Consider the following 22,003-nt stretch of genomic DNA (forward strand, 5'->3'; position numbering starts at 1 on the left):
GTGCAAACTAAACAAAAATATCATACATTACTCTTACAAAAAAAAAAAAAAAAAAAACAGTAAAGTGGCGATACCATGGTAAATTAAAGGAATCAGATGTTTAAAGATATAAACCATGGGACTGATGGTTTACATTGTATAGTATTTTGCATTTTACTTAAATGAACTATGAAGGACATCAATGGTATCAACATACTATTGTATACTGACAGTAACTGTCTGCGCACTCTTATACATATTCATGCATATTCAAAATACATGCGGTGCTGATTTACATACCAGAAATATACTTACCTATTCAAACTCAAGAGTCCGACGCCAAACGTTTTCGGAGACGTTCAGGGAAAGACACCTCGTAAATAACCGGGAGGAGCTCCTGTCTGCAGAGGATCGCGCTGGTTTGTTTGAACTGAAGTCGCGTGGTGCCCCGGTGTGTGTGTGTGTGTGTGTGTGTGTGTGTGTGTGTGTGTTTCTCGCGGTCGGTCCGAGACACTCCCCCTCCGCTGCTCTGGATCTTTCTCTCCTCCTCTTGCGAATCCTACTACGGCCAAGAGCTTTCAGTCATGTAACCTCATTAATAATCATAAAAAAATAAAATATAATAAAAAAATCCTCTCGCTGTTGCTTATAGAACCGGTTTTGTCGTTGATGTAACTGTAACTTACTGTATTCACAAAGTAAGAATCTAAATCATTTGCGCCACTCGATAAAACTCTATATTAATTTCACAAAATCTATGTTATTGTGTTATTTGATAGTTTTTTTACACCATTAATTGTACTTTTGGACGTTTTATATCGTTGTATACACCTTAAACGCTAAGTAAAGCGCGCTCAAACTGAATTTTTTCCCTCAGCGGAATCAAAACCAACGTCTCCCATTCAACCAATTAGCTAGGCGTCTACTGTGGCAACGTCACGTACGTAATTAATATTCATGAGACAATCCTTTCCCGTAGTAGGATGTGTTAATTCTCAAATCAAGTCAGTTGTTTCAGTCGGAGAGGATGGGTTAATATTTAATATATCTATATCTATAACTGAAATGTGCTGTCTAACCAAATTTGGTATTTTTGTCTGACCTTGACTTGCATGTAAGTAGCAATAGCTTTTTAAAACTTAATCATAGATAAAGGTGTATTAATCGGATATTAGTCAATCTTGTCTGGTAGTTTAAAAAATACAAATATCAACCTTTTTTACTTTACAAGTGAGTTCAGATATTCTGAAAAAACAAGCAAAAACAATCTGTTAGAATTAATTCGAAATTGCTTGCGAAATCTTGATGTAGACTGCCCCTTTGTGGAGATACATCTGCATTATATTTTAGGATATATTAACAAAAGAGGGCTACAAATCATTCACAGTGCCGTTAATTGACATTATGGTAATTTTTCCTACTTTTCTTAACTTCCACTTAATTAATTTTACCTAATATACTAATAATTAGTATGTGATCAACACATGTTTCAAATGAAAGGTCAGCACAACACACACAGCATACGATTTGAATGATTTATTAATAAAGTGAGGTCTTAACAATAGTTCCCATTCTCTTCTACACATCCTCTGGGGTTGATTTCACACTGCAGAACTGTTCATTCTTCTGTAATGCGGTCATTTATCATGATGGGACGCATACTATCAAACACAGCCTTTCAGAACAGTCCTGTACATGTTAGACTGTCACCTTCCCCAGTATACTGTTTCCTTCTACTGTAAATATTAACTTAAAAAAACACTAACATTTGTACATCATTTACACATCTATATTCATAAAGCTTACAAATCACGCCAGCAGCAGTCTTGAGTCACTCTCTCCATCTGAGGGGCTAAGTACTTATATCTGTGTGTGTGTAGCCATGGAGGTGTGTGTATTAGTTGATTTTACATGTCAAACATTCGTCGTCTTCTTTTCTAACGCCAACAGTTCCTCAAATAGTCACATGCCTTTGTTTTAGTAATCAAATGAGACTATAACGTGATTAACACCAAACAAAAAAAAAATAAAAAATCAAAGACAACCTGCGGTTATCTCACAAATCATAAATTACTGTGATAGCATAATAATACGGATTAGGTAATGCATTTGTGTATGCATGCATGAAGGTATGTGTATTTATGCTGGATGCAAGAGAGATTGTGTTTCCCTGTCCATATGTGGATATTAGAAATACAAGCATGAATAAGTGCTCATATAACAAAGCAGCTTTAGAATGATCACTCCGTCCCTCCCTCTCAAACTGGAATATATGCAAAACAAAGCAGAATACTGTAAAATGAGTTAATATTATCTGTATTTCTGTGACTTTATGGCACATTTAGATGTTTGTGGTTTGGTTTTTATTTTTCTGCCTTTTCTCTCACTCCTCTACAGTCCATACACCAAAGATCACTATGTCAGTTTTCACAAAATGGCAAATGATATTGAATAAAACTGTTCCAGAACTACACAGAGAGACACTCACACTATCATTTTTTGTTTGTTTGCTTTAGCATTCTGCTGATTTATGAGGTGAAATTATCTGATCTCTGGATTTTTTTCAGCCAGCCAACATTCACATACTTCGGGTATGTCATCTGTTCAACAAACAGCCTCTGATTTTCATCCACAGTTCAACAAGAAGAGCAAAATATGTGTCTTTGTGCACAGCACAAAGGTGATATGTTATTACTATGCAATAGATGTGTTATAACTATGTAATAGACTATAAGACTCTAAATCCAAATGGAATTCTTTGTTGTTCTGAATCAAAACTCTCCCATTTCCATGAGTTTATGACACAACCAGCTCAAACAAAAATCCATATTTACAATTCCTCCAAATGTCCCATGCACAATAACAGCCAGGTTATGACAAACTCATTGCATCATGTGAAATTAAAACACATGATAGAAACAATCTTATACTTGTCAGGCTAGGTACAGACCCAATGAAACATTATGGTACTTCAACACTTTTTTTATATTAAACGGCAAAAAACCTTATCTTGAGATGATTATTATGAAATCTGTTTCTGTTTTCAGGAGAGAGATAGATCTTTCTGCATCCTGTATATGGGAAGTTTGGACATTTCATGTTTCTACAACCAAAGTAAAACATCTCTATACAACAAAAACATTAAGAAACACTTAAGATTCCTTATTCTCTACAATATAAAATTCAAGTGCAATTGAAGCTCCAAATACTATTTAAACAACGTACACGAAACTCTCGTACCGACAGGTAGTCTTTGTCTTTTATCTTGTTTTTTTTTTTACTTTTTCTTTCATTTATCTGGCTTTGTCTTTCATGTTGTGGTCAGAGTGGAAAGCGAATCCTTTCTCATACAGTTTGAAAAGAAAACTTTAAGTGCACTAGGATATTAAAACCCCTTGTGCACAATAGGGGCATGAAAATAACCTTTTCAAAACAAGAATATATATCTGTGTGTGTCTGTATGTGTTCTAATACGCCATAAGCTTGCACATAATTTTTTTGTTTGCACACACTCACACACACACACACATATATATATACATACACACATATACAAATATATACTATAGATATCAAACATCCAAAGAGGGCTTTTGCAAAATCAAGCACATAAATATTAGCAAACAAAAAACAAACAAAGACAAAAAGGGACAAATGGACAAATCTCAGACAGGAAGAAGGCCAAACGTCTTTATCTTCTTGCAGTAGTGAGGCCTTCTGGGAGCTAGTGGAGAAAAGACAGGAAGAGAGATGGGGATAGAGCCGGGGTTGTGGAAGAAATGTTCGGGTTTCTATTTATACGGCCGTAGAAACCTGGAGACTTTGGAGCGTAGCAGTTTGATAAAGGAACGTGGGAACATCTCCTTTGATTCCTGCACGGTGTATTTAAAGTAGTTGTGAGGGTGAGCCAGCACATCAAACAGAGCTTTAATCAGCTTTTTATCCTGAAAACACAAAAACAGAGAATTAAAAGTGGTAGATAAAGTTCAGTTTGTCTACAGTTGCTTGCTGTAGTGAAAACATACACTCACTTTTAATATCTCCTGGTGGTTTTCTGAAGCGTAAAGTCGACCATCTCGAACAATGTCCTCTATAAGTTGCTGGTAGTCTTCTGTAATGGCAAACACACATTGCTTTCATCAACAAAAACTGATATATGTAGTATTTATTATTCAGTTTTTTTTTTTTTTTTTTTTTTGTACAGTCTCTACTGATTTTCAAAGCCCATTTTGTTCCATATACCAATTTTGGCAATATTTATGAATGAAAAAAAAAAATGCATTAATTAAATAAAAAAAAAAAATACAGTAAAAACAGTAATAGTGTGAAATATTATTACAATTTAAAATAACTATTTTCTATTTTAATATATTTTAAAATAATGAAACATTTATTTATTTAAAAATTATTTTTATGTAATTTATTCCTGTGATGGTAAAGCTGAATTTTCAGTGCCACATGATCCCTCAGAAATCATACTAATATGCTGATTTGCTGCTCAATAAACATTTCTGATCATCATGTTGTGAAGAGTTATGCTGCTCAATATTTTTGTGGACACTGTGATACATTTTTTCCCCCAGGAATCCAGGCGAGAAATAAAATAAAATAAAATAAAATAAGCATTTATTTGAAATAGAAATCTTTTGTAACATTATAAATGTCTTAAATGTCACTTTTGAACAATTTAATGCATTTATTTTTTAAATCTGACCTCAAACTTTTGAATTGTGTATTAATTATAAACACTGACTAAATCTACTGTACCATTCACTTCTAATGTAACCTTACTGTGTGTGAATGTGGGTGCTTAAATGGATATATTGTTGTGTTCGGACTTAATCTTACCATCGTAAGTGACATACGGAACCTGAAATCCCTTTCCACTGTTTCCCTCATTAGATTTGAACTGGATCCACAGCTTGCGTGAGCGGGAGGTGAAGGCAATTGGTCGCTCATAAGTTTGGCATGTCTCATAAGTTGTAATGGAAGTGGGCTGGGCTAAAAAGAGAGGGGAGGAGCTCAATAACATGAATTCTTGCTGCAATAATTAACCAGCATCCAAAACGATAGGTATACCATACCACTCTTCCTCATGACAAGAACATCCCCGCACTCATCCTCAATAGGGAGGAAGATTTCTGGTACAACAATAAGGATGCGCCTCTTGTTCGGAGGGTTAATGGTCCAGACACAGTTCACATTAGATGGATAGTCACCAGGATAGTTGGGAGATTCGATGTAGCCCATTAAATCTCCCAGCTCACCCCCACATAGCTGATCTGTAAGGGATAAAACAAACAGATCCTTGAATTCACTGCTTATTATGTCACCTGGGAGTGGATTTGCAAGTACCTGACTTACTTTTACAGTGAGACACATTGTTAGCGCCGTCAAAATCTGTAGTGGTGTTTCCAGGGCAGGTGATGCAGTAGTTCTGCCCTGACTCAGACTGGTAGGTACCAGCCGGACACCGGATGCACCGGTGCGTGGTGGCATTATAATAATGCCCAAGAGCACAGTGAACTGGAAATATGGGGATGAGAGAATGCAAAATATATAAGAAATAAGCATGCTTAAGTGTTAACCAGGAGTCACTGTGTTTCCCAGCATACCTTTGGCTTCACAGTCTCTAAAGGACGTGCTGCCCGTGTGTTTAGTCATGAGTCCTCCTCCACAAGGGAAACACAACACACGGCCCGGCTCAGGCTGGAAGGTTCCCAGAGGGCAAGGCTGACATGGACGGAAACCATCAACAGAGAACTGACCGGCAGGACACTGACCTACAACCAGAGAAAGAATTAAGCAACATTTTAAACATTTAATAAATAAAAACAGAACTTACACCCCCACTGAAAAGTTAATAGGGGTTTTTAAAAAATGTTTTTGAAAGAAGTCTCTTAAGGCTGCATTTATAAAAAATAAAACAGTAAAAATAGCAATATTGTGAAACAGCGTTACAAATGAAAATAGTGTTTTCAATTTTAAAATGCAATTTATTCCTGTGATGCAAAGCTGAATTTTCGGCATCATTACTCCAGTCTGTCACACGATTCTTCAGAAATCATTCTAATATGCTGATTTGCTGCTCAAAAACCATTTTCTCATTGTCATCAATGTTGAAAACTGTTGTGCTGCTTAATTATTTTGTGAAAACTGTCATACTTTTTTTTTCAGGATTCTTTGATGCCCCCATGCTGAATAGGAGACAGTTCATCCAAATAGGAAAACAACATAAATTTCAGTCTGGTAATTAAAAAAAATGATCAAACTGTCTAGACTACTTTTAAGGTGCTCTTTTGGTCTCTTTTGACAGCTACACAGACTCTATTCCTATTCACTACCACTGTATAGAAATGCACAGCCTGGATATTTAGCTAAACAAGTAGATAAACGGAAAAGTAGTTTATGATGTTCATCAGTTAAGCATCATGGAATTTTAATTCCACAAGGGGGAGCTAAAAGCAAAGAAATCTCAATCAATAGTCAATTATGAGCATTATGTGCATTGCGGTATGTATGAGAATCAACTAAAAATGGATTAGAAGTGGGTTGTGGTTGTGCTTGAGCAGCTCAAATGGTCAAATTGAGCTTCTACCTACCAATTGATCCAGACTTTCCTCAGTCCTTCATTAGAAATCTCACATTTGCAAGATAATGAGCAATTCTGGGATTTCAATTCAGGCTATATATATTGACCCCGAATTTAAAAATGTATTGATTCATTTTAAAAAGGGGGATGTCTCGCATGAAACATTTCTAATAATCAATAGGTGTTTCATTACCATCACAAAGCTATTCATTGATTGATTGTTTGATAACATGTATCCACACACACCTCCGCACTCTGAGACGTTCTTGGCCCCTGCGATGCCCTGTCCCTCGGTGCTGGGGCAGGGCTCGCAGGACAGCTGGCCCTCTCTGTCCTGATAGGTTCCTGGTGGACATATCACGCACTGTTCCTGTTCTCCGCTGTAGAATGTTCCTACACCGCAGCTAACTGAGAGATACATGAACACACAGAAGCGCACACAGACACACAGACTTATCAAACTGTCTTCAGTACACCAGATCAGAAAACAACAGCATTTCCCGGAATTCTCACCACACTTCCCGTCGGTGAGGACTTGTCCTATACTGCATGTCTCATCTCCCTCTGACTGCCGCACGGCACGCTGGGCCACCTCGTACGCCGTGCCGGAGAACTGAATGTAGAACTGCTGCTTACTGATGGACTTCCTTAGTGTGCGCATGGCATTCTGCAGCCTCTGTTTGGTCTTCTCACGCACACAGTCCACATTACATGATTCTGACACATACATAAAGATGAAAACAGTTACATTTACATTCTAAAGTTACAGATGGCACCACTCAGAAATTGTGAACACAGAGAGATCTACTGTACACGCATGAAGGCAATGTTACCCGAGGCTTCCTCTTCTTTCATTTCCATCTCAAACTCCGCTGTGATGTGGGAGACTTCCTTGGATGGAGACTTGCGGCCACGACGGCGCTTTTTGGACGAGTCACACTTCAGATTCACAAATGTCACCTGACAGTCATCTGTGCAGGGGAACTGACCAGCTGCCGAAAGAAAAGGAAAGATAAAAGGAACCAAGAAAAGGAAAAGCAAAAAAGAGAGGATATGAGACAGGAAAAAAATAGGAGACAAAAGATAGAAATGGGTAAAAAGGTGAGAGAAAAAAAGGAGAAAGAAAAAAGAGAAAGGGGAATGAAAAAAGAAGAGAAGGGAAAAGGGTGAAGAGAAAAATCAAACAAGAAAAAGAAATATGAAATTAAGAAGAAAAAATGGATAGTAAACAGGAAGAGGAAATGGAAATGAGAAGCAAAAAGAAGTGAAAGGGAAAAGGTGAAAAGGAGAATATAATAGGTAATGGGAACATGAAAAGAAAAAGGGAACGATAAAAAGGAAAACGGAGAAGAAAATGTAAAGGAAACGGGACAAAGGAGAATAGAGAGAAGGCTATCAGTATTTATCATTTTATGAAAACAATTTTTAAATGTGCAGTTTTTGGCATGTTATTTCTCACCCTGCAGGCCCTGCTTTCCCATATCCCTGTGTTTCTCCTTATTGCGGGGTCTCAGGTGGCACTTTGCGTCTTTGATCTTAAAGCGTGCTTTCTGCTTCACAGGCTGGGCCAGCATCTCTGATGGACAGGAAATTGGCAAAGTCTCACTTTCACTTGCATGGTTTGGATAATAATCATGGAAAACAACAAAATATGAGGCCTTTTAGAAATCCAACATTCAAACACACTAAATCTGTCCTGTGGGCTGAGCGGCCCATTCCAAAGTATTAAAAATGTGAGTATCTAGTTTAACACAACAAGTTCAAAGTCAGTGAGAGAACGAAGGGAGACGAAGGGTCAGGAGTTGAACAGAGAACACACTGCAGTTGAGGACTTCAGCTGGTCTTCTAGAACCATATCGAGCGTGTGGCGGTTTTGGACGTGGCGGTAGGAGTTTGGTAGTGAACCTTTAAGCAATGTTTTTTTTGTTCTAGAATGTGTGAATCGAGTGTGAACCGTCTGTTTACTCGTTCTCCCCGGGCCCCGTGTGTAGAGGCCCTCAGGAGCCGCTGTGGTAGAATCTCGTCTGTGTATTTCAAATCTGTCAGCATGTAGACGTGCAGCCAGCACAGAGTCATTTTCTCAGGTTCACAGCATTCCTATGTATGCCGTCCAAAACAAGAAACGGAGCGCGCGTGTGTGTGTGTGTATGCGAGAGTATTTCTAAGCAGTCTGTCTGTCTGTCTGTGCCTTGCTTTGCTGTCCAAAATCTACACAACGAACCACACGGGGAATGTCGAATTCTGAGAGCTGAGAAAGAGAGAGTACTGGGGATAATAGTAGCGTGCTTGTGACCTCAGCAGGGTTGAATGATAGGACCTGTCCTAATTCTCCTCGCAGATCTGCGTTTGAGCCCTTTTTTTAGTGATGCAATGTCTGTGATGCAATGTAATGGAGTGGAACAGGTCTTGCCACATGACTTGTTTACAGTTGTCCTGTCTGATCTCTGCTGGAGGGGCCACAAAAGACAGATAGGTATTCTGGGACAAGGCAAAGGCATGTGAATGTCTGCAGTGCCATTGTACTGAGTGAACCGAGAGGCTGAGATGTAAGGGACATTAGAATCACTGTGCATGGAATGGAATGGAATAGAAAAGGAAACAAGAAAAAAGAGAGGAGATAAGATGAAGAAGAGATGAAGAAAAGAGAAACACTTGAGCCTCTTAGAAAAAATAAGGGAAGGGAAGGGAAGGGAAGGGAAGGGAAGGGAAGGGAAGGGAAGGAAAGGAAAGGAAAGGAAAGGAAAGGAAAGGAAAGGAAAAGGAAAAGGAAAGCAAAGGAAAAGGAAAAGGAAAAGGAAAAGGAAAGGAAAAGGGAAAAGGAAAATTAAAGGAAATGGAGAAGAAAACTGGAAATGAAAGGAATAAAGAAAAATAAAGGAACTGGAAATGAAAGGAAACAGGGAAAAAGAAGAGATAAAGGAAATGGGGTAAGAGATAAAGAAAAGGAAAAGAAACAGGAAAAAGTAGAGAAGATGGGAAAGGAAAGTGAAAAAGGAAAAGATGAAGGGAAAGCAAGGAAAAGAAACAGGAAAGGGAAACAAGAAACTAGTGAAGAGGAAAAAGGAAAGAGAAGATAAAGGAGGTGACTGGAAAGAAACAGAAAAAGCAAAAGAGAAAAGGATCAAAAGAAAAATGAAAGAAAAGGGAAGAAAAAGAAAAAAAGGAAATGGGGAAAAAGGAAAAGAAATCAGGAAAAAGAACAGGAGAAACAGGAAAAGCAAGTAACAGAAACATTTTGGAAAGGAAACAAGAAAATGGAGAAGACAGGATTTAAAGAAAAGATAAGTAATGTAACAGAAAGAAACAGAAAAGGAAGAACAGAAAAAGTAAAGGAAATGAAGCAGCTGAAGAAGAAAACAATAGGAAAGAGAAGAGAAAAGGAAAGGATATAGAAAAAAGTATTTGGAAGAAATTAAATGGTAAAATAGTAATAATAAGTGTTCGGTCTTATGAGTGTTTCTATGAATCGAATGTGCACTATTTCTTGCAGGGCATGCTATACTTTATGGCCCTGTCCCAAATGGCACCCTAAACCCTCACGGTCTTCCTCTGAGTCCGCACTTTGGTTACCTAATGCCACTTTGACTGTCGGGTAGAAGTCTGCTGCGGAGCTCGGCAGAAGTGCAGATCGAGGGCGCATAATGGCCACAAAAGGTGGGTGTAATGCATGCTAGACTACTGTTTGTAGTGCATATTTGACTGTAGTACTGTACATGCGTGTTTATGAGAGAGAATGAAGCCTTTGTCTCAGAGCTGAGCAGATAATCCACAGTTTAACAAATGAGGAAGTAGACAGATGTAAGATGTACCTGTGCAGGTTTGCAGGGAGCTGCTGCTGGAAGTAGTGACGTTTCTCTTCACTGGAACTTTACCTGGCTGGACAGGTACACCGCAGCTCAGTGTGTAACTGTTCTCAGAGTCTAAATCACACACAGAGAAAGCTTTTAAACAGATGCTCCAGGTCCAGGTGCTGCGTGCGCCTGAGTAATGTTTTGTAGTGTGTGTGTATGATGTATGTGTGTGTGTGTGTGTGTGTGGAGAGGGTTGGCTGTCAGGATGACAGAGTATTGGGAAGTTGTCTAGAGAGTCATTGGCCTGACTTTGGCCTTGCCACAAATCGTCCAATGGCAGGCTGAATATTTCTGTTGGCATGAGGCTACAGACCCCGGGTGAACAGGATTAAAAGAGCCAACAGAAATATCTGTAGCCTCATGCCAACACAAATATAGACCATTAACACACACGTACAGAGAATCCAAAAGTTATAAACACACACACTCACAAAGATAAATACTCATATACTCAGATTCACATGGATCTTATTTAAAGATGAAATTTTGATTTTATTCATTAGATTTATTCTAGCACATACTATTAGGACACACTTCAGATTAGTGCACATTAATTTTTTTATTGCATAATAAATTTTATAATGCATATTAGCTTTTATAATGTACACTACTTTGTACTGCATTGTTGATTTTAACATTAAAATGTTTTCATACAATTATGCATCATTATAAATTATTATACTTTCACAAAAAAATCCACTGCACACAAAAACTTTATAAACTATAATACATTTTTCACATGAACTTCACAACATACTACACTTTTTGAAAAACAACCACATAACTTATAAAACTTTTTTTAAAAAAGAAAAAGAAATATTCATTGAAACTATTATAAGATTGTTAGAATAGTTAAAAGAAAAAAAGAAAAAGAAATATTCATTGAAACTATTATAAGATTGTTAGGATATTTTGAATACTTATTTTTATAGGACATAACAGATTTTATAGTTAGCTATTATAATGCACATTATTTTTTTTCTGCTAGAAAAGGTTGAAATTCGTTAAACAATTAGAATTAAAAAAAAATATTTTTTTTGTTTTCTTGTAAATTTGTGCTTCAAACTAACAAGAAAAAAACATTTTCTGAAACTTATTTACTTAAAGGATGATTAGATATATTTTGAATACATGTTTTGTAGTGCAAACTAGAGTTTTTTAGATTGTAGCCCTTGTGTAAAAGCTGCACAGATGAATAACGGTTTAATGAATCAGGACTTGTCTGAAAGTTACTTCTGGGTGTTAATATGTTTATGCACATTCCTCTAAACTGATGGTCCTTGCATAAAATTTGACAGTCAGAGACAAGTTTTGGGCATCTAACACTTTAATACCTTTACCAAATCAGTCCACAGAGATGATAGATGTACTTATGAAATATCGCCGCAACATTCCTTTCTAGTCTCTCTTTCTCACAGAAAGTCAAAAATCACATGAGTGTATTTTGCCCTTTATGGTTTGTTTGTTCATCTAACATTTATAGTTATGACAGTTCAATGTCTTTTTAAGTTGTAGCAAGCTTAATTCACATACAGTTCTTCATATCTGGCTAGTTTTTGCTCATTCCATCAGACACTTCATCATCCTTTATTAATGATTAATATTTGCTTTGTTTAGTGCATTAAATATGCATCATGGTTGAAACAAAGATTGACCCTATGGCACATGTGATATAAGGTTTGAACCACTAGAGGGCAGCAGAGGGCAAAGACTGTTTGCGCCAATAACCGTATATGAAGTGCTTAATCTAAAGAAATAATTTTCTTTCAGCTGTAGGACATCATGTTTAACAAATCAAACTGCACTAAATGTATCTGAAAACAACGCAGAATCACATGCTGTTCAACTAACTTCCACAGAAATCCCAAAAAGTGAGGTACTGACCTGCCAGGAAAAGTGCGTTTGATGGACAGGACAGCGAACACGCCTCCCCTCCACCTGTCTTGGTGCAGCTAAGCTGAGCACGAGGTGTTGGCTTTCCATTCGGGAGGCATTTTACCGTCTCTGAGGGACAAGCGAGGTGTGTTACCATGGAAACGGCAAACATTATGGAATATTTGAGACGAGGAATGAAGGGAGGACTCACCAACACAGTCTTTCTTGTTCCAATGGAGCTTTTTACCAGGAGGACACACACACTCGTAACTGCCCGGTGTGTTAATGCAGCCGTATTCACAGCTGCCATTATTAATGCTGCACTCGTCAATATCTGTCACACAGTTTGCGTATCAGATTGTGATTTTTCATATTTAAAAGAGTGAGAATCATTGGCTGTTTTCGAGATTGTGAACTCACCGCCGCAGTGTGTGAGGCCATACAGACTGTAACCTTTGTGACACACACACTCAAAGCTTCCCGGGTAGTTGATGCAGATGTGGTCACATGTCCTCTCAAAGGAGCATTCGTCAATATCTGCAGAGAACAAACAAAGAACACAACACCATTAAAGCAAATCACATGTGTGTAATAATTTCCTGGCTTGCAGTAAAAATGACCACCAAAAATGCTGATTTCATCAGAATCCTTGGATACTCACCATCAGTATCCTAAAAGACAAAAAACAGCCCACTCTTTTGACTTTTTTTTTATAGGGGGGTTATATTCAAAGCCACAATCACAACCATTTATAATTACAAATAAAAGTATTTTTTGGGATGCATAAATTGCACATCATGATTTGGCAAATATGATTTTTTTTTTTTTTTGACAACCAGCTTACATTTTCTTTTAAAAGTGACCTATATCTAACATCTGTACTTATACTATACACTTGCCGAAACAACCCAGTGTAGACATACTGACAGGGTTGCCAGGTCTGTGAAACAAAACCAGCCCAACTGCTGATAAAATAAAAAAATAAAAAAGCCCAGTCATGTTTGTTTTTTTCCACAGTTTTCTCCTCCGGCTGGGGTCTCCTCCCTCAAAATCACATTCCGGGGGGAGGAGATCACTTTAACCCACAAACCAAAAAACAACCTGCAGTAACAGTGAACAGGAACATTTTGCAGGAAAACCTTAGACTTGGCAACAAGCGTCCACCTGAGTTGATGTCAAACATCACTGTCTTTTTTTCCAATGGCGTACGACTCATTAACAGGAGAATATCCAATCTGTCCGCTTACATGGCAAACACAAATGCACGTATCCAATTCATTTCTGATTTATTTCCACAGATGAGTGAGGCCTGAAAGCAGTCTGAGAAGACTGATAGAAAGTCCGACACCAAGAGAATAGAAAAGCAAATAAATAATTAAAAACTAAAAGTGTAGCTATAAAAATAAAGCAAGGGATAATACAAAAAGACATAAGAATGACAAAAAGAAAGACAGATAGATCATCTTAGCAGAGCTGGCATAGCCAAAACATAGCACTTCACCATCACACCCCTCAATAAAAACACATACACACCCCACACATTGATAGCCAGGAATAGGATGGTTTTAGGTTTAGCTTAATAAAATAATTTCTGTTTGTACTCCTACTCGTGCTCCGACATGCTTTCAGGAATCCGCCACCATTCACCTCCAGTAAACTCAACTAAACACACACACCTCATACGACACAAAACGCCTACCAGCATCCCAACCAAACACAGCCAGCCCAGGAGGTGCTTCTGATGGGACAGTGTGTGTAGATAGCTCCTCTATCCACATGTCGACCAATATAGGCATCAGTAGATTTAAAACACACTTTTAATTCTTCAAATGAAAATGAAGATATTTTGCAGAAAGTTAATGCTGCTCTTTTCCATACAAAAACAGCAGGCAGTGAATGGTGAGCGTCCAGCTCTGAATTTGGAAAAAGCACCAAAAAAGTACCACAAAACTGTACTTGCACTATTTTCCAAATCTTTGGAAATCTTTAAGTTGTACAGATATTTAAGTCCCTATTCAGAGAAGTGTTGTGCAAGTATGAGTGCAATTTGAGAGCTACAGTGGAAAGGAAGATGTTTAGCAAATTAAAAGCTACATAAATTAATAAATAAATCATAAATACATAATTTTTAGTCATGTTTGATATGTTTATTGTTATTTTTGGAGCTGTAAGTTGTTGTTTGTATAAGAGCAGCCTGAACATTTTGCTAACATCTCCTTTTTTTTGTTTAACAGAATAAAATAAACAACATTCATGTCCATTCTGATACTTTTTGATACTTTTGATTGATACTTGAGCTTGAAGTTGTATAACTAAGTATAATTGTTGTTTGTATAAGAGCAGTCTGAACATTTTGCTAAATATCTCCTTTTTTGTTCCATAGAAGAAAGCAAGCCATACGGCAGAATTTTTACCTTGGGGTCAACAATCCTTAATCACATAAAGTGTCATAGTAATAGAGCCATGGACATCTAAAATATGAATTTGAAAATCCACCCAGAAAGCAGAAACAATGTAGTGTGAAAAGTGACTCACCTTGACAGGTGCGTTCGTTAGTCAGGAGTTTGTGTCCTTTCTGACAGCTGCACTCAAAACTGCCCACTGTGTTCCGGCAGAAATGATCACATCCTCCGTTATTCTCCAAACATTCATCAATGTCTGCAAAGAAGAGAGAGATAATGATAATAATGGTGAATTATACTGATATGAGGGTGTAAAACCAGTACAAGTATTCTCATAAACAGCTTTTTGGATATATAAACAGTTTTCCTAAACAGACGGCCACATACACAGCTCCACAACATCATCTTAAATTTATCAGCCAATGCTGGCACACCATCCACAAACCCAATAAAAGCTAATCCCATCAACAAATGTGTAGGAAACTGTGTGTGTGGAGTTTGGGGTTTCCTCTGCAGTTATTTCTGTAGCTGCAGCAAACACACGCTGGCCCAGGTTTGCACTAATATTAACTGAACTGAGGTGGGACAGAAAGTTTCCACCAAGCTTAAGACCACAGATAAACATGTTAACTGAACATGGGGCGGCACCGGTACACAAGGCGGGTAACATGCGTCAATTTAGACAAATCAACAAACATTCCTAATCATTATGGTTTCAGTTTACACAGATTCACATTTTAATATTAAGTAATTGCGTTTAAACTAAATACATTACCATTTAAAAGTCTGGGATCAATGCAATCTTTTTTTTTTATGAAAGAAAACAATACTTTTACACTGCAAGCATGCATTAAATGTATCAGATTTGAAACTTGATATACATTAATAATAATAATAATAATAATAATAATAATAAAGTTTCTTAAATAACAAATCAGCATATTTGAATGATTCCTTAAGGTTCATGACAATGTACACTGGAGTAAGTGCTGCTTATAATTCAGCTTTGCCATAACAAAAATAAATTATATTTTAAAATACATTAAAATACACAACAAAAGTTATTTTAAAATTGTAATAAAATTACACAACATCACTTTTTGTTACTGTATGTTTGGTCAAATAAATGCAGCCTTGGCGAGCACTTCTTTCAAAAAACATAAAAAATTCCCCGCGACCTAAACTTTTGAACAGTATAACCAAAGACCTGTAGCATGCTTTTAAAATGAATTATTTCAAAAAATAAATGAATTAATAAATAACTAATCTTAAATTTAGTGCAAAAGTCTGAGATCACTAGAGAAAATGGTGTTAATTAGCGTATTTTCATTTTTCCCCCACAACACTAATTTCCAATAATACTTTCCAATAAGTATTATATTATATAATTGCATAAAAATAAAAACATGATCTATTACATTAAAATACAATTATATTTTTTAATGATGTATTGAATGAAATAGTGCATAAACTTACAAAATCTAACAAAAGAATAACATTTAATTTTATATCATAAACTTTCTTTGTTTTGAATTCATCAAAATTCTAAAACTTCGAATAGAAGATGTTCAGTGGGGTCTCAGACTTTTGGATCCCACTGTCACAACAGACTTAAACAGGTAACCTTAGGTATTAAATGTCAAACAGTTGTACACCAGTGTGCTAAAAAGTTACACTGTGCCAGCTAGAATGAAAAATATGAATCACTCTCTTTTAAACACAGAAACTGGAAATATACAGCATTTGATTTATATGATTATATTCTTCCTGTTTCAGTGTCCATCACTCACACTGGAGCTGTGACCACAATTTACCCTGCTGGCTTTAAAATCCACATAATCTTAACCATTTTACAACGCCTGAATCATTCATCTTTACAGCTCTGTTTCTCCAGAAGACAGATTAACAGAACGAGAGCAGTAAGACAGGAGTAACCTCGCTAGAACTTTGCGTCTTTTCACTGTTGTGTTAAATGTTAAGACGATGGAAATTACAGGACGAACAACTCAGGGTCCCCTAATGTTAAGCTAATACTGATATAAATATTAAAAATAATACTTAATATTATCTGCTTTTCTTGTCTCAGTTTGTGTGTCTTGACATATTAAACGTCCTCAGGGTTCAATGGTTCAGATGTCGGCAGCATCAGAAGACTGGCTGATAAAAGCAAGTTTGAGCCTGTGCCGTGAGGTCAGTCACTCTCTGTGACCTAGAGGAAGTGCTTTATCATCTCTGTCAGCTTATTTCCCGTCTGCCTGTCAGTTAAAGATGTAAAGTTCAGTAATTTGCTCTATATTTCCATTATAAGATTGGTGGAGAGCATAGACATGAAAATACATGGCATATTATTTGGTTGAAAGTTTTTGTATAAATGTGTAAAAACCTTTAGGATACACATACAGCTAAAATAAAATAAGATACAATAAGATAAAATAAAATAAAATAAAATAAAATAAAATAAAATAAAATAAAATAAAATAAAATAAAATAAAATAAAATAAAATAAAATTAACCAGGACAAATCAGTCTATTTTCTGCCAACCTGTTCAGGTTAAGACGTTCTACAGTCTTATTAATATATCATCAGAATCTCAACACTGAAAAGATGTCGTCTAGGAGCTTAATTACTATTATAACATCACGTTGATTCATTAACAGAGTAAAAACATTATAGCGCAAATGACATAATGGAATATTTAACAGTGATTTAGCATTCACACTTTCCTAATACACACTCACACACACATGCACTTTATTCCAATGGCTCCTTAGCGCAGGCAGGGGGCTAATGATATTCCACATAATGACGTTTAATGAGACTAAATAAGCTTTGAGTTTAAGCAAACACTAGACATTTTTCACATCTGTAAATGATAAACAACTGCAGGGGCGAAGACCGAGAGGCTGCGAGGATTCATCTACATCGATTTTCGATCAGAAACAAGGAGAGCAAACACACACGGCACTCAGAAACGTCCTTAAAAAACAAGTGCTACGCTAACCTGATCTGATTCGAAAGCAAGCAAGCAAGCTTGCAAGAAGAATGTGGAATCCCATGAGCTTGTCTGTACTCAGGGATGTGTGTAGCCTTACCAAATATTTAGAGAAAAAAAGCAATTAAAATGAATACATTTGTGGAAACATGAACCTCTACAAATAAGTTGGGACAGAGTTTTCAACAAAAGGAGCGTTTTTGCAGATCGCTTTCAGGCTGCTCACCTCAGGCTAGCTAATCTCTGAGAAATGCGCCGTTGAGCGCGCCAGTGTATTTTTTGGAGATTTAAATGGCCTGTTTTATTTGCTTTGTTCATAAAGGGATTTTGCCATGTAATAACACAGGCGCTGCTTGTCCAGAGCAGCCAGGAAAAACCAGCATGATTTTGCCCCCGACACTTAAACTCTTCATGCGCGCGGGGGTCCGTCGGGGCCGGTGTCATCCGAGGTGATGCCGACTGGCTGCTATTGTGCGGATTACTGGGCTCAGCGTGTATTAATACAAATGGATCCTCTGTGCCAGAGCTCACTGTCCCGATCAGAGAGAGAACCGGAGAACTGATGAAGAAAACAGGCCTGCTATGACCCTTACCAGCTCTAGTCTTTACACAGTGCTGAGTATGAGGACAGGTGAGCTTTCTGAAAAGACCTCAACAGCATAAGATCTGGTCAGAACAACACTGCATATGTATAAAAAAAATCACTTATTTAGACAGGAGGAGATCAGACCATCACAGATAATAACAACAGACCAGCATCTTTGCAAAAGAGTATACAAAAAATACAGAAAAATAGCTAAATTTGTGCATTTAATTTAATATTTTATAACATTATTTTATATTTTGCAAATTTTAAGGCAATTTAAAAGTAAATAAGAACAGACAGTTTCAAAAATCAAACTAAAAAAAAAAGTTGAATATTCAGTTCTGCTCATTTGCATCTGAGTTCCTCAAACAAAACGGAATATATTTTTAATTCTGAATGTCTATTTAAATTCAACTAACCTGGACAACCTAAAATTAAATAATCTTAGTCCAAATTATATTTTCCAAATATTTGTGTAAAATTAAACACTTATTAGTTTATTACATTTTATTACATTTTATAATAATAATATAAATTATAGTAACACTACTACTACTACTACAACTAATAATAATAATAAATGTAAGGATTATTATTATAATTCTATTAATTATTATGCTTATTTTTATTATTATATAATGATATTGCATTATTATTATTATTATTATTAAAAATTAAATATTTTGTTTTTATTAATAAGTATAATAATAAGGATTCAAAAATGTAATTGTTATTTATATTGCTATTGTTATTACTATATTAATTATTTTTTTATTATATATATATTTTTTAGTAATAATAATATTGTGTCATTCAAAAACTAATATATTTAAAAGTTTATGTTTTATTGCTCACAAATCAGTGTACATTATTCTACAGGAGAATTTTTTTTTGTAATAATCTTAATCTGGAAATAAGTGGATAACAAATCTGAAACGACTGAAACCATTTTGACCAACATCACATAGATCATAACTATATGAACTGGCAAACATGAAAAAATAATGCTAATCATACGTAAACAGCTATTTTAGGTATTGTTTCAAACTGCTTTTGCAGTCTAAACTCTGGCTAGTTCACAGAGTAATTAAATGAGATTCAAAGTTAAAGTTATAAATGACAGTGATAGATTCAGACAGATCAGTAGTTATTTTCTAGTCTAGCAGCAGAACAGCAATGACCAGCATGGTTGACTAAAGCTAAACTCTCCTTTCAAACCATTTCAGCCCCAAACACGCAAGTATGCAGGCCAGCGGAGACGTGCCTGGGGTACCATCAGCCGGACCGAGGAAACACACACAGAAATGAGAGCACACACACACAAGACAAACTGTTCGTTCCCATAATTCATTTCCCCCGATGACACCGTACACACACACCTTCTAATCAAACATCTGGAAACTGTTCGCAGTCGTTTCAATCACTCTCTCTATCCTCCCTCGCTCTCCCTCTTGCTCGCTATCTTTCCGCGTGCAATCGAGTGTGCGTCTGTCAGCGCGCTGGCCGGGCTCTCCTGTCTGTCATCGCCAAAGAAGGGCCTTTTATCAAATTCAGGCATTTAAACATGCCCTAAATAGTTTATATTGAAATGATTATGTTACAGAGACAAGATGGGGCAGCTCCCTGTGAGACAACACAGAAAGAAAGTGTGAGAGAAATAAAGTGAAGACGACAGCGGAAAAATAAGGAAAGGTCACTCGTAGACATTTGCACGCACCCACACACACTTATTATAGCAGCGTGATCTCTATGTGATGCACTTTTCTGTTTAGTCTGTGGTTAACGTTGGTATAAGCGTAGAGTCGCCTGGGTTATTATGTAAGTGGCACTTGCGATTTTTCTGTTACGCGCAACATTTACATCCCAATTACATATGAGGGGTGAACACCTATCATTATTGTGCTTTCATCTGTCCCGGCCTCCAAGACTTAAATCTAACCCACTTACCATCAGCTAAATAAATGTTAAAGATGTAACATTTGGTCATTTACTCTATATTTCTGTTATAATATATATATATATATATATATATATATATATATATATATATATATATATATATATATATATATATATATATATATATATATATATATATATATATGGAAAGATATCATATACTGTATGAATATATAATATCATATATATGGAAATACAGGGGATATTATATGTGATACATGGATACCTCCAGGCAACACACACATACAGCCTGATTCACTCTAGATAGGTTAAAATAAAGTTATTAATTATAAAAATATTATATTATAAAAACATATATTTTAAGAGTAAGAGTATGATTTTTAAATACACATTTTTGTTAAAAAAATAAAAAAGTGTTATTTGTTAATTTATTTATTTTTTACATGTGATAAAAGGTTGTATATTCCTATATAAATACCTTTAGGAAACACACAGCTTGATTGACTCTAGATTAAACAAAATATATAAATATATCTAAAAATTATTTCATAAAATACCATTTTAAAATATAAAAAGTTGTTTAGTATTAATACATAAAAAAATAAATTATATTAAATAAAATGTTATTTTGTTTTTACATTCTTTTAAATAATTAAATAATTAAGTAAATATTACAAATAATTACATTTAAATAAAATAAATATTTTATTTTAGTTTATATTTAAAATGTTTACATTTCTACATTATTGTCAAAATATTTTTATAAATTAGAAAAAAATATATAAACATTAAATAATAAACTAAATTGCCCACAATGATGTGGGGAGTCCTGTATAAAACTGGGCAATCATTATTGAACTCTGAGCCTACCTCCAGCCATTCAGCTTGAACTCATATGTTGATATAGACGATCAGTTGCTACCTAACCGAACAAAGCCATCAAGAGTGTCAGATCCAGGCCAGGTTCTGCGGGGTGATAGAGGGTGCTAAGCACCCTCAAATGAAATAAATAGCACCCTTAGTTAAAGCTGTATTAATGGCATTCCATTACAGATTTGGTAAACTTTCCAGTGCGCTATGGCTTGCGCTCTGGAGATCGGTTTCTATTTCAATAGCCTGTTTTTGCAGCGTTGAGCAATGTAGCCAGTCACAGACATATCTGTTGATTTTTTGAATCAGAAGCATTTAACTTAGAATCCACTCACTGCTCAAATCGCCAATGTTTTTTCCTTTTAGGTATTGTGTTCAGCAGGAATCATCTCATTATAACAAAGTGTAGACTGGATGTAAATAAGAGATTCGTTGTGCAGCGTAGAGAACTTCATTGATTATAATGTATCTTTGTGAGATCATGATGAACTAAGATGAGTGACAGCTTTTAGTGATTATAAATGGAGCGCTCTTTGTGCCATAGCAATGGACGTTACTAATATATATATATATATATATATATATATATATATATATATATTAAAGCACCCTCAATAATTTAAGAAGCAACCTCAGTGATTTGATTCTGGAACTGGGCCTGGTCAGATCTAACGTTCACAGACAGAGTCCAATGTAACATCCCTTAGGTGGATCTCGGTCCTGTTTTTGCACCCTTGTTCTTATTTACTAAAGAGCTTGATTACATGCTATTTTTACAGAGTTCACTAACAGGCAGTAATAAGCGGTCACTGGCACAGCACACCTGTGATAATTGACCCAAAAGTATGTGTGTGAGTGCATGAGTGTGTGATAAATGGTGTGTCAGTGAGTAGATCTAAGGCCTTGTGCTAGATTTATGAAGGCAGACCCTCAGG

The 22,003-nt window shown here is 36.0% G+C and overlaps 2 protein-coding genes across 3 annotated transcripts in view; both read right to left on the reverse strand.

Annotated features, from left to right (window-relative positions):
- The window catches only part of LOC109105877 (metallophosphoesterase domain-containing protein 1), a 36,890-nt gene extending 36,439 nt beyond the window's left edge, over positions 1-451 (reverse strand). The window contains exon 1 of the mRNA XM_042721753.1: positions 295-451. The gene's annotated coding sequence lies outside the window, so the exon portion shown is untranslated. The remainder of the gene's footprint in view (positions 1-294) is intronic.
- Positions 452-1,500: 1,049 nt separating this feature from the next.
- LOC109055995 (signal peptide, CUB domain, EGF-like 1) overlaps positions 1,501-22,003 on the reverse strand; it is a 67,441-nt gene continuing 46,938 nt past the window's right edge. For both annotated transcript variants that reach the window (XM_042721754.1, XM_042721755.1), the window contains 15 exons: positions 14,833-14,955; positions 12,718-12,834; positions 12,509-12,631; positions 12,307-12,426; positions 10,381-10,491; positions 8,031-8,147; positions 7,405-7,563; positions 7,085-7,288; positions 6,818-6,979; positions 5,595-5,762; positions 5,344-5,505; positions 5,064-5,261; positions 4,828-4,980; positions 4,011-4,090; positions 1,501-3,923 (listed from right to left, as the gene is read on the reverse strand). In XM_042721754.1, the coding sequence (XP_042577688.1) occupies positions 3,771-3,923; positions 4,011-4,090; positions 4,828-4,980; positions 5,064-5,261; positions 5,344-5,505; positions 5,595-5,762; positions 6,818-6,979; positions 7,085-7,288; positions 7,405-7,563; positions 8,031-8,147; positions 10,381-10,491; positions 12,307-12,426; positions 12,509-12,631; positions 12,718-12,834; positions 14,833-14,955 (2,150 nt within the window). In that variant the 3' untranslated portion in view covers positions 1,501-3,770. The remainder of the gene's footprint in view (positions 3,924-4,010; positions 4,091-4,827; positions 4,981-5,063; positions 5,262-5,343; positions 5,506-5,594; positions 5,763-6,817; positions 6,980-7,084; positions 7,289-7,404; positions 7,564-8,030; positions 8,148-10,380; positions 10,492-12,306; positions 12,427-12,508; positions 12,632-12,717; positions 12,835-14,832; positions 14,956-22,003) is intronic.

This window comes from Cyprinus carpio, chromosome B4 (assembly GCF_018340385.1).
Source record: "Cyprinus carpio isolate SPL01 chromosome B4, ASM1834038v1, whole genome shotgun sequence".
Taxonomy (NCBI): Eukaryota; Metazoa; Chordata; class Actinopteri; order Cypriniformes; family Cyprinidae; genus Cyprinus; species Cyprinus carpio.